The sequence below is a fragment of the Aedes aegypti genome, chromosome 2 (assembly GCF_002204515.2).
Source record: "Aedes aegypti strain LVP_AGWG chromosome 2, AaegL5.0 Primary Assembly, whole genome shotgun sequence".
In the NCBI taxonomy this organism is placed as follows: domain Eukaryota; kingdom Metazoa; phylum Arthropoda; class Insecta; order Diptera; family Culicidae; genus Aedes; species Aedes aegypti.
This window is the reverse complement of record NC_035108.1, coordinates 35,265,111-35,284,573: the sequence shown is the minus strand read 5'-3', so window position 1 is coordinate 35,284,573 and position 19,463 is coordinate 35,265,111. Positions and strand designations below refer to the sequence as shown.

General features: G+C 37.9%; 1 protein-coding gene across 1 annotated transcript in view; it reads right to left on the bottom strand.

Moving 5' to 3' along the window:
* The window catches only part of LOC5565201 (probable pathogenesis-related protein CaO19.6200), a 50,997-nt gene extending 33,044 nt beyond the window's left edge, over positions 1-17,953 (bottom strand). The window contains exon 1 of the mRNA XM_021840495.1: positions 16,780-17,953. Within this exon, the coding sequence (XP_021696187.1) occupies positions 16,780-17,078 (299 nt within the window). The 5' untranslated portion in view covers positions 17,079-17,953. The remainder of the gene's footprint in view (positions 1-16,779) is intronic.
* Positions 17,954-19,463: the final 1,510 nt, after the last annotated feature.

The following is a 19,463-nucleotide window of genomic DNA, read 5'->3' as shown; positions in this document are numbered from 1 at the left end:
GATCGGGTAACCAACCCCCCGTGGGGACTTTGGTCGTATGCTGACAGGGAAGAGGGGGTTAGCTTTTGCTGCTGTAAACCTTGAACGTCTGTACTCCGTGTTAGGAGCGGCTCACAACAGCGTCTGTTCCTCATGTTAGGGGCGGCTGATCATCGTCCGAGTGCCAGAGAAGGACTCCAAGCTAAACTGCGCACTATGGTCCTCCGAACATTTAGGAAGAATGGTCCTCCGAAAATCTAGGGGGTTGGTGTCAGGGCCTGCAAGCCAACCGTAAAAACAAATCAGCACAGGAACGTCAACGAGAGAATACGGACCGGAACAATCGGCAAAGACCACAGTGACGGAAATGGACTAGCGATTGGAAACTCGGTACGTGGAACTGCAAATCTCTTAACTTCATCGGAAGCACACGCACACTTTCCGATGTACTGAAAATCAGCGGTTTCGGCAGGAGGTGTGTTGGAGGGGATCAATGGTGCGAACGTTAAGAGGTAATCATACCATCTACCAGAGCTGCGGCAACACACGTGAGCTGGGAACGGATTTTATAGTGATGGGTAATATGAAAAGGCGCGTGATCGGGTGGTGGCCGATCAACGAAAGAATGCCATGACGTCAAGATCATCATTGGAGATTTGATCGCTCAGGTTGGCCAAGAGGAGGAGTTCAGACCGACAATTGGAAAGTTCAGCGCCCACCGGCTGACGAACGAGAATGGCTGATAGATTTTGCCGCCTCCAAGAACATGGCCATTCGTAGCACCTACTTCCAGCACAGCCTCTCGTATTGGTACACCTCAGTAGACAGAATCGCATATCGACCACGTTTTGATCGATGGACGGCACTTCGCCGACATAGCCGACGTCAGAACCTATCATGGCGCTAACATTGACTCCGACCACTACCTGGTGATGGTGAAACTACGCCCAAAACTATCCGTCATCAATAAAGTACGGTACCGACGCCCGCCCCGGAACAATCTCGAGCGGCTGAAAGAATCGGATGTCGCCAATGCGTACGCACAGTATCTTGAGGCAGCGTTGCCGGATGAGGGCGAGCTCGATAGGGTCCCTCTTGAGGACTGCTGGAGGACAGTCAAAGCAGCCTTTAACGACGCTGCCGAAAGCATTGTCGGATATGTGGACGGAACTTAGGAAACGATTGGTTCGACGAGGAGTGCCAGGAGAATTTAGAGGAGAACAATGCAGCGCGGGCTGTAATTCTGCAGCATGGTACGCGAAAAACGTGGAACGATACAGACTGAACCGGAAACAGCAAACCCGCCTATTCCGGGACAAAAAGTGCCGCCTGATAGAGGTGGAATACCAAGAGATGGAGTTGCTGTACCGTTCTCAAGAAAAGCGAAAGCTCTATCAGAAGCTCAACACATCCAGCAAAGGCTTCGTGCCGCGAGCTGAGATGTGCCGGGATAAGGATGGGAGCATCTTGACGGACGGACGCGAGGTGGAAGCAGCACTACGATGAACACCTGAATGGCGCAGAGAACACAGGCACAGAAGGTCAGGACAGCGAAGGCGATGGCTACGTCAGCACAGCGGACAGCGGAAATCAACCAGCTCCCACGATGGGTGAAGTTAAGGATGCCATTCAACAGCTCAAGAACAACAAAGCCGCTGGCAAGGATGGTATCGGAGCTGAACTCATCAAGATGGGCCCGGACAGGTTGGCCGCTTGTCTGCATCGGCTGATAGTCAGAATCTGGGAAACGGAACAACTACCGGAGGAGTGGAAGCAAGGCGTTATATGCCCTATCTACAAAAAGGGCGACAAACTGGAGTGTGAAAATTATCGTGCAATCACCATCCTAAACGCCGCCTATAAAGTGCTATCCCAGATTCTCTTCCGTCGTCTATCACCTATAGCAAACGAGTTCGTGGGAAGTTATCAAGCAGGTTTCATCGACGGCCGCTCGACAACGGACCAGATCTTTTCCGTGCGGCAAATCCTCCAGAAATGCCGTGAGTACCAGGTCCCTACGCACCATTTGTTCATCGATTTCAAGGCGGCATACGATAGTATCGACCGCATAGAGCTATGGAAAATCATGGACGAGAACAGCTTTCCCGGGAAGCTCACAAGATTGATCAGAGCAACGTTGGACGGTGTGCAAAACTGCGTGAAGATCTCGGGCGAACACTCCAGTTCGTTCGAGTCTCGGCGGGGACTACGACAGGGCGACGGACTTTCGTGCCTGTTGTTCAATATTGCGCTTGAAGGTGTCATGCGGAGAGCCGGACTTAACAGTCGAGGCACGATTTTCACGAGATCCGGACAATTTGTTTGCTTCGCGGACGACATGGATATTATTGGGAGAAAACTTGAAACGGTGGCAGATTTGTTCACCCGCCTGAAACGCGAAGCAACAAGAGCCGGGCTAATGGTGAATGCGTCGAAAACAAAATACATGCTGGTTGGCGGAACTGAGCGCGATAGGGCCCGCCTAGGAAGCGTGTCACGATAGACGGGGATACCTTCGAGGTGATGGACGAGTTCGTCTCCCTCGGATCCTTGTTGACGGCTGACAACAATGTTAGTCGGAAAATACGAAGGCGCATCATCAGTGGAAGTCGTGCCTACTATGGGCTCCAGTAGAAACTGCGGTCAAGAAAGATTCACCCCCGCACCAAATTCACGATGTACAAAACGCTCATAAGACCGGTAGTCCTCTACGGGCATAAGACGTGGACTGTGCTCGAGGAGGACTTGCAAGCTCTTGGAGTTTTCGAACGCCGAGTGCTAAGGACGATCTTCGGCGACGTACAGGAGAACGGCGTGTGGCGGCGAAGGATAAACCACGAGCTCGCTCAACTCTACGGCGAACCCATCGTGTATCGTGAAGGTAGCTAAAGATGGAAGGGCATGTTGCAAGAATCCCGACCAGACGGAAGAAACAAGATTATAACAAACTGTGTTCACCTGATATGATTTTTTTATATCACCAGTTGTTATAAAACATGTACCGTTAGTAGTTAAAATAACAAAAATTCTAACAAAATTTGCACCAAATCAAACTAAAATATAACAAACCCTGTTACAATTGTATCAAAATTATTACAGAATGTGTTGCAAGGATGTTACAAAATAACAAAATTATTGCAAACTATGTTACTGTTTATGACATCGGATGTTATTTGCAACAAACTTATAAATGCGATGTCACAAATATAACAAATGTTGTTATAAATGTGTTACTAAAAATATAACAAGTTGAGAACAAAGCCATCTTGATTACAAAATTGTATCAACTTCTGTTATTTTTAACTGCTGCTGATAGAAATGTGTTATAATCTTGTTATGTGGTTCTGGTCGGGATGCCGGACAACAACCCTGTAAAGATGGTGTTCGCTATGAATCCGGTCGGAACAAGAAGGCGTGGGGCGCAACGAACTAGGTGGATTGACCAGGTGCACCAGGACCTGGAGAGCGTGGGTCGCAGTCGACGATGGGGAGAAGCCGCCATGAACCGAGTGAGTTGACGAAATGTTGTTGGTGATGTTTTATCAAGCTAATTGATGTAAAACCACATAAATAAATTGAATTGAATGTATGCCTCCAAATGTTGTTCACAAAATATTGAAAAGCTATTAGACAAGTTATATCAAATTAGGATGATGCCAAACATAGAACACCTAGGTATGAAAAATCAATATAATGTTTTTTGTGGAGCAATCGACTGAAATAAAACTCGTTTTAATCATTTCAAGACAGCTTAGCCGTGAATTCCACAATCAATATAATGTTTGAATTGATACTAATAAAGGAAATAATAAATAAAATATTCTTATTTTGCCACAGGTTTTCCTATTTTTGGTTTCAAAAGTTAAACGTTTGTTAGTTCAAATAGCCCAATAATGGTGTCATCCAAAAACAAACTCACTATAGGGCTGTTGTTGTTGGCATAGCTGATTCGCTTAAAGTTTGTGCTCTTCCTTCGGTCCGGAGCAGAAAAGTTCCATCACCAGTTTATACATAAATTTCATGAATTTGCTAGCGCCACGGAGAAACCATTGCTAAGTTATGACGGTGTGGACGACTTCAATACGATATCACGTGAACTTGGCGAGGGAACGAAGCAGAAGTTTTCCCCATTTTAATAGTTCGAAAGTGCAATCACAACGTTTGACGATGGTCTTTTCATTAAAACCAATTACGATAATTGATTGTTGCTTTTGACATAATGAAATTTCCTTTTCTTTTGACACAGCCAATGGATGTTTGCTGCATAAGGATATATCGATGTTAAGCACCGTACAGCTTATTGAATGTATTTGAATTTGATTCTAATGAAAATGTTTCAGTGAGAATTATAATGTATATGCCAATGCACTAGTTTTGGATAGTTTAAGACACTTACTAGATGTACTTTACTGCGCTTTATTCTTCAAAAGTATTTTTTCAATTAATTATTTCAACGAAGATTTTGAATAGTTTTTCATGAAAGTCAAATCCCAATCGAGTCCTGAGTTTGTAATCCTGTAATCCTGCGACAAAAAGGGTTTAGATCCAATTCGTCGATACAAATTGCTAGCCATCCTTTAGCGAACCTTACCTTCAGAAATTTGACAAACTTGACCAAAAATCAACCAACAAATGGCTTATTCCAGGGTGTGCCCATTGCTGATAAGGCTTCGAAAAATAGGTAAGCCATACCATCTCAAATGGGACCCGAGCACGCAAGGCATAGCGTACTCCGTCCCTTTTCAGCTCGATTGATGATGGTAGCAGCTGGTATCGGGAAATTGTCCGTCTACCAAAAGTGAACCAGCTGATGGATGATTTCTCATATTGTTCGGTTCGAAATCACCCAACTAGTAGATACTAATGGAAATCATCCTTTTCCCACTTCTCTTCCCGACCATCGCAAAGCTCAGGGTGCTATGAAGAGGACCTCGATTAATGAGTTGTCCACATGTGATGCGCATAACTCATCGCCATCAATCGTTGCTTTATTGCTGTTGATGAAATGGTATGGTGAGTTGCGAGAAACGAATGGCTATGCTATTTGCCCAACGTCGTAGGGTGACCATTGGTTCAAATTGAAAATTAGGCAATACTACTTAATTTCATTGAACTTATTCTTCTCCACAAAAATGTCATGATTTTTCACAATCACCGTGCACCCCCACTAATTTGAACAATACCACATGTAAACCATCGAGGTTTATTTTTAATTTGAACTTCCAGTTACTCTACACACAACGAAAAAACGTGTTTCTGGTCTTACTCTTTGGCTATTTCACAACTTTATTGTGCTCCATTAGCTAAATGACGTTTGAACCATTTTTTTTTATTTGAACGATGTGCAAATTAGCGGAGTTCAAATTAAAAAGATTCAGGGCGCTTCAAATCGTACTCAAAACTAGTACAAATGGTAACCCTACATCATCGGAAGCCAACTTAAGCCGACCTTTATCGATGCCATCGAATCTTTCCGATGCGAAGGGTTCCGTTTATTGTCCTGCAGATGCCATAAATCGCCACAACCATAACCATGATCTTCGTTTCAACGTGACTAAACAGGGCAACTTGTTTGGCGCGTGTGTAAATCCGATCGCCAGCAGCAACATGGAGCATCCATAAACGTGAATTATTACCGCAAAGTACAGAGCAAAGGCTTCCACGGGTTGGCTCGGTACACGGTCGTTTGGGGGCGCCACAAAGGAATTGGAAGTTTATAGCAAATTCAATTATCGTTGGCACCTGTTCGGAGGAATTCCTCTCCATAAGTTTATAGGGTAACCAATATATTTTGGACCCCTATATATTTTGGACCCCCTTGGCCATTTTCCTGTAAATTTCCCAGTTCAAATCGAAAGACCAACTCAAATTGCATGCCATTTGGAAAGATAGGACTATTACGCACTTGCATCAACCGTTTGTACAATGAAAATGTGTTTATTTTATCTGAAATCAATTTAATTTAATCGGTGCATTCATGCAACCGTTACAACACGTTACACACAGAAATTGGAGCCGCTAGAAATTTTTCAAATGTAAACAAAAACTTTTTTCACATTTCTGGACAAAAAGCGTAGAATTTCTTCGGGTTTCCATTGTCGATCGATTGATTAGACTATAGGCAAGCATATTATGCATCCAGTGTCATGGACTTTATCGCCAAACGGTAAAAAAATGCCGGGGGTCCAAAATATATACTGTGAGGGTCCAAAATGTATTGGTGTGTCCAAAATATTGAAAAACAGTGCTTCACAATTCAATTATCTTCGACGTTTTTTGGATCCTACATGACCGTTTGGGCATTTTTATCTCGTAGAGGAAGTTTTTCTCTACATTTTGACATGTTCTTTGACTTGGTTACGCTGTGCAATTAATTAATTAGGACACAAAACTAAAATCACTTCCTTAGGGGGTCCAAAATACGACCGTTACCCTACCACCGGCGTGAACCGAAGCTCGTTTGGCATAACCACAACTGGTACGGTATGAACAAAGTTAAACTTTTCTTTAGCAGTCGCTAATCTAGCAGAAAATGAGGCAAATTTAATTTCGGTAATGATCTCATTAGCTTGTGTTTTGAAATAGTATTTGTGTTCGTCGGTTTGGTGAAATTAGGCGCACCAAGTTGAAGATGCTCCCATGCCAGCCTTTTCAGCGATTCTAACTTCTACAAATCAAATCCATATGGTTGAAAATTAAGTCCGCATAAAAGAGAGAACATACTCTATCATTTGACAAGACAATATCATCCAAAAAGTTGGTTCCACATTGTTATTTTAATCACGTTTCTTTAGATCACTTCTGTTTTTGAATTTGATGCTGAGAAAAATATAAAGTTTAATTATCAGAACCTTGCGGTTCGATTAACCATATACCCATATTATATATGGGTCCAATAATTAGATACTCTCTGAACCTTTCTCACGATCGTTTTACGAAGAGGTCGTAAGAAGATTCGATTGAAAATAGTAGTTTGTGCAACAAGTTGAAGTATAATAAATGTGACATCACAAGTCATAAGTCATGACAGCACAAGTATAAAAATACGACGAAATCAGCAAAAATCGAGTTCTGATACGAATTGCGTCGAACATTTCGTAAAAGTCCACTTAAGCAAATTACATCAGGATGCGTATAACATTATTTTCAAATTTGTAAAAAATTATGTATAATAATCCTTTATGCAATTCAAATTAGTGGCGCAATGGCTTATGGAATTGCATATTTTAGTACCGTAAAACGGGGTAACTTTGATAGTTTTTTTTGAAGAAAACTTCAATATTTATGCAAACTGTTTCGTAGAATTAAAATTTAAATTTTTAAAACAAGTACTGACATCCTAGCTATCGATTGCACTTGAGAGATTGCCAAAAGATTTATTCTGAATGGATATATTATTTTTCATATAATCGAAAGTCGGTTTTCTGTTTTGGGGTAACTTTGATAATCGAACAAAATTGAATGAATTACGGAACATTTATAGGGCGTTGCATACCTCTAGGCGTTTAACGCTATATGGAAATTTCTGACTTAGATAACAAAAATGGACCCAGTTTGTAAAAATGGTTTTTGCTAAGAGATTTGAGACCGAATTCATGTTCTACTATAACTAGCTGTCATGGAAAAGTGACGAACTCATTATGATTTTATCAAATAGTGATCGTAGAACAGATTGTTTGTAAGCGTTGCAAAAATGCTAAAATCTTGTAATTTTCAAATATTTGCATATAAATCCTCAAATGCACTTGATTCCAACGAAAACAGCTTTAAAATGAAGTGTCATACTAATACTCTTTACTTTTGCATTCGTTTTTCTTAACTGATTGACAAAAACTTCGTTATTTCGTACAGTATGTTGTGGGTCTCGCACTTTCAAAGTTACCCGCATTATCAAAGTTACCCCGTTTTACGATACATGAAACTAGGTCATTTCATGACAGATTAATGTTATTAAATTTAGCCTATTAGTGATAATTAATTAGGATTTCAAGATAGTTTACAAAAGTGCCATTCAATGCAACATAAAACAATGCAGATTTTTTTATGTAGCTGGAAACATTGATAAAATAAGAAGAATGTCTAAATATCCCGAAGCTAAAAGAAGACAGCAATTTCGATTGCTGAAATCATTAACTTCTGCAAAGTTCTCTCCCAGACATCATCATGCCCAATCATGACTCCTGTTACATCAGTTTTTTTAAGACTCCGGGTCATTTGGCCGAATGCCGTTTGGCCGAAATTGAAAACAATAGTGAACTACAGTTGGCATGCTGTCAATGCTGTGCGAATAATAACTAAAACGGTTTACGACTTATTAGATCTTCTACCGTGTACCCCCGCTAATTTGAACGATACCGCATGCAAACCATCGGGGTTCATTTTTAATTTGAACATCTAGTCACCCTAGAAACGTGTTTCTGGTTACCTCTTTCACTGTTTTGTTTTGATTCTGCGTTCCGTTTCACAGCGTTCCATCTCACTTCACTCCGTTCCATGAGCTAAATGACGTTTGAACCATTTTTAATCTGAACGATGTGCAAATTAGCGGGGTACAGATTAAAAAGTGTTCAGATTAAATGTGGTCAAACCAACGGGGGTACCCGGTATAGCATCGGCTTGCTTTGATGTTTCAAATCGTACTAAGTAAAATAATTCATAGTTCCGGCAATCACGAGTTTAAGGTGAAAATGAATCGAAGCCAAACCTAAAATTTTCACGAGCACAAATCTGGAGAACCAGACATCCAATTGAGCTGAAAACTTAATCGATATGTAACTAGCTGGAGGTGACCAATCGATTAAGTTTTTAGCTCAACCGGATGCTCGGTTCTCCAGATTTGTGCTCTTGAAAATTTGAGTTTTGGCTTCGATTTATCTTCACCTTAAGCGTCTTCTTTCCACAACGGAAAACAGTGAGAGTTAACCCTAGCGCTAAAAATATGTTTTTAATAAGACTCTTTATGAGGGGTTATAATCCATAATTCCAATAAACTACGAAAAATATACGAATATGAAAGAACAGTCTATGATCAAAAGAAGGAAAAATCTCTTATAAAAAATTAAGCGAGTGTAATGCAAATCATTATTATACCAGTATAACTACAAAGAATTGCCGATGACTTCTCAATTTAAAATAAGATTAATTATTGCCAATAATTATGGAACTAGTACAAATCAAAAGAATAGCCTATGTTTGAAAGAAGGAAAATTTTCAGATGAAAATCACTTTAAACCCTAGCATACCGATGGTAGCCCAGAGACGAACCAATCATTAGCTTAGAGTCTTGACGCAAGTTCACAACTTTGTCCTGAATTAACGGATCGTTTTAATTATTCTCTAGGAGCTCTAATATAGCGACAAACATGACGTTTGGCCACATCATAGAAATCAAAAAATAATTAGCTGATCAGGTATTGAGCAACACTTATGGACCCTATTCATCAGCGTAGAAGCAATTTATTTATATTTGTTTGTTCGTAATTTGGCCAAACGGTATTTGGCTAAACGACCCATTCGGCCAAATTGCATTCGGTCAAATGGCGTTCTTTCAAACGACATTCGGCCAAACGGCGTTCGGCCAAATGGCCGGAAACGGTTTTTTAATTTCAGGAGAAATGGAACAGTATGCAAAGGGGTCTTGGGGTTTAAAATTTAGTTTTCCTTAATTTCTCCAAAACACGACGTACCCCTCTAGATTCCGAATTTAATGGCGGGGTAGATTACATACTTTTCTGGAATACTCAGCAACTTTCATTTTAATCTATTTATATTCTCTTTCGAATGGCTTTTTAATCGATCGTCCCTCCGAAACAACATAATGATGCCCTATTTTAACTCTTCTCTTACACCAAATCAATAAATTTAATAGAATTATAACAGTGTCCAAGTGAATGCCATTACCCATAATGGGTCACTACTTCGAACGCCATTACCTCGAAAGCATTACATTATGAGTTGATGGCAGGGATTAGAATTTTCAAGGACAGGGCCTGTTTCACAGCTCAGGGAGCACTTTCGCAGTTATTGACTGTGAGCATTCCTTGTTAATCGACCGTTTTTAACTTTGTACCAGGAAAGTTAAGGAAATTGGCAATGCAGTAATATCTTAACTGTTCTACGGGACGGACTAGAAGATCAACTCGGTAAAAATAGGTTCACTACGGTATAGTGAGTTGATAAGCTTGTGTATTAGATCAGTTTTTTCCTGGGTCCCAAATAGCTGTATCGATAAACGCTCAACTTTTCAGCAACATCATGCTAGCCACGCGATGGGAGCAGGCCTTCAGGCCGAACAACATTAGGCCAAAGACCATTAGGCCGAACGCCATTAGTCCGAAAAGTATGTTAGTTCGAAAAGGCTGTTAGGCTGAAATAACATTTGAATATTTAGGTTGTAAAATACTTACAGTTGTTTCAAATGGCAGTTATTTTTCCTTGCTTTAAACAAAGACTGTTCTTTCTAGATACATTTCACATCGGATATTAAGGGCTTCAAGGTTTTGACCAAACTCCTAACAACCCATTCGGCCTTAGGGGTCATGCACAAATTACGTCACACTTTAAGAGGGGAGGGGGTCAAGCAAGGGGTCAAGTCTTACAACGTTTTTTAAGCTCTCATACAAAAAGCGTGACAAGCGGAGGGAGTTTAAAAAATGCCAACTTAGCGTAACATAAATTGTATGGCATCCCTTACGACTCGTTAGAACTTTCAACCATTTCTGGCCTAACATAAATTCTGTCCCATAATGACCCTTACTTACTCCAGAATATGAGTTCAGAAGATGTGTAATAGTGTTCAAGGGGGTCTTAGAAATGATCAAAATCTTGTTCCAGAGCTGTTTGAGGTACTTTTTTGTGGAGGTGCAAGTAGGGTCGGTGTTGTTTATAAACTTTTCTGGATTCACTTTAACATATTTATAACGTGCTATGTTGCTCACATATTAGTTTCAAGTCTACAAAAATACTATGTTGCAAGAACACAGTTATCGAACACATTTCATCTAGGGTTTTGGTACTGGCAACACCGGTATTGAAAGTACACGGAGTACTGGTACTTTCAGTACTGATGTATCGTTTAGTACAAAAAATCGTTTGTCTTCAAAGTAAATGGTTCCCAAGTGTTCGTTGATTGATCGATCGAGGAACGTATTACATAAAGGCTTATTATAATTATATTTTTTCAGCACTGTGGCTAGTTAATCTCCGTACATTAAGACGAATGATGAAATGAAGATCATATCGCTTGCAGTTGACCGAAATTGCATGACATATAAGGAAATAGAGCCAAACTAGAAAACTGTGGAAAAAGCACTGCGATTTATTAATAGTAATTTGCGGAACAAGTTGCAGAATGATGAGTTTTACAGCACGAGTCGTAAATTTATCCAACGAGGCTTGCCGAGTAGGATAATAACGACGGGTGCTGTAAAAATAGAGTTCTGCAATGAGTTACGTACAACATTTTTTGCAATTTCTCGTAATAGGCTGATTTTCATCACTCCAATCTGTCAAGAAACGGCCTACTTTCCTGCACTGAAGTATGCAGTGCGGGAATAGTCATAATGCAACTAAAACCAGTGCTGTATTGATTCAATACGCAACGCTTTCTCATTACGCAACTGTTTTGAGTTGCGTAATGCATCATTACACAACCATTTTTGAGAAATTGTAAAATGATGGTGAATGCATTCCAGTTTTATTTCTGATACTCTCAAGGGTCTTCTACGAAATTGCAAAAAAATGTTGTACGTAACTCGTTGCAGAACTCGATTTTAACAGCAATCGTCGTAATTATCCCGTAATTTACGACTCGTGCTGTAAAAATCTTCATTTTGCTACTTGTTCCGTAAGCTACTATTTTGCAATTTCGTAGAAGACCACTTGAGCGTATCAGAAATTATATCGAAATGCATTCACCATTATTTTACAATTTCTGACCAAATTTTCGACCAAATGTCTATTCGACGAAATGTCCGTTCGACCAAATGTACTTTTGACCAAACGTCATTCGACTAAATGTCATTCGACTAAATGTCATTCGACTAAATGTCTTTCGACCAAATGTCATAGATTCGGATCTGTCATAGATTTCGGAATTTTCAAAAGCAGTTTTTTCGTTCAAAATAAAAAAAAACAGTGAACACATTTTCATCGAATAATTTTTAGTTTTGAACAGAAAAATTGCTTTTGAAGTTTCGATGAGTACGATGACGAAACGTTGAACGTTAATGGACAGATTTCAATGAGTTTTACACGTTAAACCAAAATTGAAGATGTGCCAAGATCGCGAGTTCAAAAATTAATGCGGATTACCCATTATTATTAGACCATATTTGGGAATTGATATAACTCATAAAAATGGATTATGAGCTTGATAATTCCATCAGCAAACTTGTGTATTCTAACAAATTTTGAATAGTTGTATGTTTTTTTTTTCAATGCTGGCTGCTTTATATTTATTGCAAGAATTTTTTCTAGTACTGGTATTTTACCGGTATTACCGGTACTCGTCAAAACTATAGCCGTTCCATATGGATTACCTAACCGATAAATGTTTTCAAAACTCTTGTTTTAATCTATATTTTACTACGCATTCAAGAATTATAATGCTCTGTTTGAAAATGTTGTGGGAAAATATGAAGTTGGTGAAGTCCCATACAGAAAAATAAAGGCATTTTTTGTGTTCATTACTTTTGCTGATCAAAAATACAAGAATGAGTTATCTGTGCGGTGATTCTAAATTATTATTGTGGATAGAAATTAGGGAAAGTGTACCAGTTATGGCCATAGTGGTTCCCTATTTGGACATATGTGAAATTTTGATAACTTTCACATTTTAAATCTTTTTGAATGTTTTAAAATCAAGATTTATCTTAAATCTAACTACTACAACACACACAAAATTTCTAAATTAGAAGACATTGAAGTAATCACGTATGACAAAATAGAGAACCACTATGTTCATAACTGGTACGTACCCTAGAAATTACCCAGTCACACGATCGTTCATGATAGATTAGGGTAAAAGTACCGGTTTTGGCCAGCCTAAGAGAAAATTTCAATAAAAATTAAATTGGAAGCCGTATTTATACTTCAAAAATGTCAAATGCTAGCTTTCAATCTATATTATGTATGTAAAATATCAAAACTGAGCTAAAACAATTTTTTTCGCTTTGAAAATCCCGTTGGTCAATATAGGTCAACGGAACCAGTTTCGGCCAGAGATTTTAATTCGGTTTCTAAATTGGCCAATCGCATTGATTTCTCATGCGAGTGGCCAATTTAGGAGTGCCCAGGCCAAATTAGGTGTATGGGAGTTAAAATTATAAGGAAAATGAATTGTTTTTCTTATGTTTTGAATCAATTTGGACGTGTAAATGGATGTAGCTCTATCATGTGAAAGTGATCTACTGAACACAAAAGGTTTCATGCTGATTGGCTATGTAAAACGGTGTATAATCCACTATGGCTACAACTGGCGTACGACCAAAACCGGTGCTTCTACCCTATAACAATACAAAAGAGAAGGCGATAACGTACATTTTGCAAGCAGCCTCATGACGGACGTATCGTCTCCACTTTTATACTTATATATGCTGTCGTATACGGTTCTGTGTTGACTGGGAATGAAAAGATGCTATAATAAAACATTTAGTTATCGATGAGCTATTTTATTTTTTGAGACTGAAGATTATATAACAGAATACATAGTTCGATCAATAGTTCATTGAGTTCTACAACGTTTATTTTTATTTATTTCTTTAATGAATAGTTCAGTTTGTTGTTGGGAAGTTTGTATTCATAAAAATTTATGCTTTTTTTTATGTTGCCTTTTAACATCATCTTATGAGTAGCATACAATAGCATGCTGATAATTTATTTTAACATCATGGTATAGCATTTGTTTGTCATGATGTTTTTTTAATGAAGATACCTGGTTGTATTTTTAAAAGTTGCCAAATTTGTTGAAGGGCTCAAAGAAATTGGAAGAAGTTGTGCATGGCCCCAAAAATTTTACTAATATGAGTGCTTTCTCGATGGAGACAGGAGATTACCTTCTGTATTTAATTTTTATTTTGATATGTTTATTGTCACTGGAGCCCCATCCCTTCTAGCTACTTCCATGGAGTTACCTTCAAATTAGATAAGTTAGCTTAATCTCCTTTTATTTCTGATACACAGATTCCATTCACATTTCACTAATTGATCCAATTAAAAAAACTAGGTTTTCAGAATTAATTTAGGATTTAACAATAAATTGAGGCATTAAATTTAGGCCACATTCTCCTTCACAACTCTACATCTCCTTCGGCTCTCTTAGATTCCGCCGGTCGTGAGGTCATTGTTTTCAGCATGGCTGACGGCGATGCAGAATTGTTAGCCGTTTTGTGGCCACCGAACCCACCAGACCGATTCCTTTATTCTTCATAATTTTAGATCTCAATTTGTTCAAATTGACTTTTGTGTCTACGAACTTCAGGTTTTTTTTTTCAATAAATTTAGGCTTGAACAATAGATTTAGAGTAGAATTCCATTCTGTTCTACTCAGGCCCGGATTTGGGGGGTGCCAAGGGGGCAAATTCCCCGGGCCCCCCGATCAAGGGGGCCCCCCGAGAAGTGAAATAGTTGAAATACAATTCAATGAAATACTTTTACCATTAATGATTTTAAATTTAAAATACAAATTCGATAAGATTTCAAACAAAGATATTATGATATGAGAGTTATTTTATAGTTAGTACTAAATTCCATACGATTTTATCTGAATTTTTCAGTTTCAATGAAAATCCTTCTATTCGCTAATGAAAATCATAAAGCATATATCAAACACTTTAAAACTTTCTCGGTTCAACATACAGCAAACTACCATAGCTTTCTGGAAAGAAACCATCAAAATAACAGTGCTCTATGTTCTTGAATGATCTTGACAAGACGAAGATACTCGATAATTCATTCATTTTCTTGACTTTACTATTAGGATATTAAAACTACTATTCTATCAAACACATCTGAAATTCTTTCGGAAATTCGATAATTCTATATTCTACTGTTCTTTTTCCATTTGTGCCAATTTTTTATAATTTTGTATTAATATTTACATTGTTGTGTCTAAATACACCCGATTCTGTTTTTGCACGGGGGATGCGTACCGTGCAAAAAAAGTTTTCAGTTCAAAATTTCAAAAACCGTGCAAAAAAAGTAACACCAATTCTCGACGTTTCATACAAAAATAAGGTTTTGACGGAAAAAAATGTATGGAAACTTTTTTTGCACGGCCGTGTAAAAAAAATCCGTGCAAAAACAGAATCGGGTGTAGTGCAATTTTTCCTATGAGCTTAGTATTGACTGTAATTTTGACCCAAATTCGCAATTTCTACTAAAAGCTGAGAATTCAACAAAATGTGGACCTAAATCTACATAGTTTTAAATTATATTTTCCATTCTCCATAATTTACTGAATAAATAAACAAAATAATTTTTACGATGGTCTTGGCAAGATTTCCTCGAGGGCTATTTACAAAAGCTATAGTATGCAAGTTGTCTAAGCGTGCATAGTTTTTCCAAACTATTTTCTGAGGATTGAGACTTTAGAAAGACTCATATAGCTTATTCTGGAAGTTGTTTGTTGACCGTTCATATTCGCTGAACACAAGTACTCCTTGTCTGCAAAGACTACATTTTTGATTAAAATAACGCTAGATAATCGTTTGTTTCTTTACCGCTACGAAAGTCAAGTTTAGTAGGAGATCAATAAGTTTCTTCGCAATAAAATAGTTAATCGATTTGCTCATTGCTTCAATGATGACTGTCGTTCAAGTTTATTGAATGGAAATATCTGCATCAAAATAGAAAAAAATATTAATGTATTAATATTGCTATTGTTATCCAAGTCTCGATTTCCACTGGAACATTTTAAATTTCGGACTTCAATGAGAACGATTCAATCAAAATTCCATAATCTGTTATGTACGACTTTTGAAGTATTTGATACAGTTGATTTATTTTGCGCAACATTCACAAAGATTTTCAAATTCAAGTAATATTACAGTTTTTTTAATTGTTCTGGATTTTTTTTATAATACCAATATTTCCTATGCTTAGCGTTTCCAGCTCATTATGTAGCAAGGGCCCTCGTCAAGAGATCTGACCCGGGCCCCCCGAAGCCAAAATCCGGCACTGACTCTACTTCTGCTTCCATTATTCTAGGTTTTTTTTACGCAAGTAGATGCTACAAAGATGATAACTATGCCTAATAAATTTCTTAGCAGAATTTTAAAACTGCATGAAAATATCAGGGTGTGTTATTGGCAATTGAACTAGCCTTTTGGTTTTGAAACATGCTTGAATTTATTAGAATTTGTGTGTTTGGCAAACAGTACTTTTATACAAATTCCTAACCAAGTATTTATTTATTTATTTATTATTTTATAAAATCGCAAAAGATTGAAAATTGACGGAGTTCTTCGTGATAGTATTATGGATTAACATCAAATTTACGCTCAAATTTTGTATATTCCAGGTTATTCCATATTGCTTATACAATTTTAACCTCGTACAGCTTTTGAATCAAGGCTTGTGGTGAAATGAAATCTGAAAGAGATCTACACTTAACAATTATTTTAATTGTTTTCTAAAGAGCTTTCTTGGTGAACAAAATAAACGGGCATTTATACAAAATTAGTTGTTACTGTATTTTTTGTAAATGGTGCTCCACTTTTAATAGAAGAATCTTAGAAACTTCTAAGATTCTAAACTAATTCTTTGTTTGTAAAACAAATTAATTTAAAAACTCCTTCTTACCTTCTTCGACTTGGCGGTGGTCGTGCAGCGCTCCCGGGCAGCGTCTCAATAGGCGTAATGCTGAACTCTGGAGTACTGAACTGAATCTTCTTGGGCTGCATCTTGGCGCCGCTGTTGCTATTGCTGTTTCCGTTGTTGCTGTTGTTACCACCGTTGCTGATTATACCTGTAATACCGTTCCCATTGGGGTCGTTGTTCATAGTGGCGTTGTTTGGAGCACTACCGTTGTTATTGTTGTTCATTTTATTAATCGAGATCAACTCGAATTCGTTATTGGACAACTTTTTCTGTAAGGCCATTTTATATTTCTCGACTTGCTTACACTTAACGGCGAGATTTACGAATGTAGATATTGCTAGTTTGTCGCTTATTTAGATTACATCACTTGCTTTGCTTTCAGCTCACAATATTTGCACATAATTCACTAACACTAAAGCGTATTCCACAGATGGTTGTCGGATTGTCTACTGTAGTCAAGAAGCCCAAACAGCACGAGAGGAAATCTTATTTGTGACTCACAGATAAGGATCGTCGGAGCAACAACTAGTAGGAGAAATAGGGCAATCCACTGCCCCCAAAAAGCTATTTATCTTCTTATGTTTGTACAGTATCACATGATTCCCGCAAGCAGCATCTCCACCATTGAACTACATCTTATGTTCACTACACAGGAGAACAAGTGTTGTCGAAAACTGTAGACATCCAGTTTGGAGGAGCTTCTTCTGGTAGATGAACCGTATCCTTCGCAGGCAACATCATCACTGTTCCCCAGAGGAGCCTCAGAACGACTATAACCATTGACTTTTCTAATTAAATCCTTGCCGATGTTGTCGTCGTCGTCGCTCTCTCAGTAAAGCAAACACGCACTCACATCCTTTCCGCTGGTTTTCCAATTTGTCAAACCCCTCCTCCGTTCCTCTAGTTCTTTGGTATCCGCTTTTCCTCCGTTAAATAAAGGAATATTCTCGGTGAGGATTGTTTCGTTGAACTCTTCAATATCTGCCCAATAAAATCTCCCATCAAAACTGACAGACATCTAGCACCAACACGTTTCTCTCACAATTCACGGAAAACAGCTCTATTTTGGGTGGAAAACGACCACTTAACAATCACTAAAAATAATCCTTGTGCTTTGTAGAGTCGAGAAAATACACAACCGTCTTTGGGAAAGTCCTGTTCGATACTTCGAGAGTTGGCTCGTTGATTGGGAGCTCGAAGCTTGTCAGTTTGTCGGTTGTTCAACAGGATCTGCGACGGCGAGGACATGCCTTCCAGTGAGTGGTCCCAGCTTCCTCTCCGGCAGGGAGAGCTCAGAGCCAGAGCGCATGTACAAACAAACCGTGAGTTTCCCACTGCTTGCATGTTTGGTTGGGTGGAAAGTGTTACAGTCGGTCAGTGGATTTAATGATTGCGGGGTTTCCAAAGCTTTTGGAAGTTGCGGAACATGTTTTTTTATATCGAACTATGGATATTTTATGGATTTTCATTAAACACATCCTCACACTTGCCAGTTTTGCTTTGGTCCTTCAATTTCCCAACTATGTTATAATTATTTCCGTATACACCGTGTCTAATATTTTCTGATACAATTTCAAAGTGCACTATTTCTTTCACATCATAAGTGATTATATATATATATATATATATATATATATATATATATATATATATATATATATATATATATATATATATATATATATATATATATATATATATATATATATATATATATATATATATATATATATATATATATATATATATATATATATATATATATATATATATATATATATATATATATATATATATATATATATATATATATATATATATATTGACAATGATTCTCCATAAAATAAATCTTTGGTGACCATTTAAACTATAAACCTATTTTATTGACTAAAGACTAAACTTAAGTTGTTTCGAACATCACGCTCATAAGCAGAAACAATTTCAATTAGCAGTTGTCGCATATCTGATTTTCAGACTTCATCAATATTTTTCGCTATATTTAATAATAAATATGATTTAGTTGAAGTTTCCCTTTTGCTTTAATGTTATAATTTTAACTTAAACATCTAGTTTCAGATCCATTACATACCATTGGCAAAATTAATATTTTTAATACTTCATCCAACACGAACCAGACGTACAAAACTACACAGGTTATTTGTTTTCGGTCTGGTTGTAGCAAATGTCAATTGTGAATCGTCAACTTTTACTAAGGTTCTCCAATTCGATATCGAGATATGGAATATCGAGTAAGGGAGAGTGACTGTGCAATCTAATAGTCAACAATTTATAAACATAGTCTTTTGAAAAAAGAAAGGCCACTAGGATGGCTCACAATCATTAAACTGTAAAAAAAAGTAATTGCACTCCCTATTGTCAAAGCTGGTAGCGAGTCACTTTTTAGTGACTTGGTCACTTTTTTGAGGCCAGTCACTTTAAAGTCACTTTTTTGAAGCCATTTCAACTAAAGTCACTTTTTTCGTCAAAAAGTCACTTTTTTCCACTATTTTGAGTTAAATTTTCCGGGGAACATTATGAATCGGCCTTTTTAATATAAGCTAAGTTTTAAGTTAGCAGGGTGTCTACTACATGGTAAAACCTGGAATTATCAGAGAATTTTATTCAACCTGGAATTATCAACGGATTCCAGCTATATGTAGGGAAAT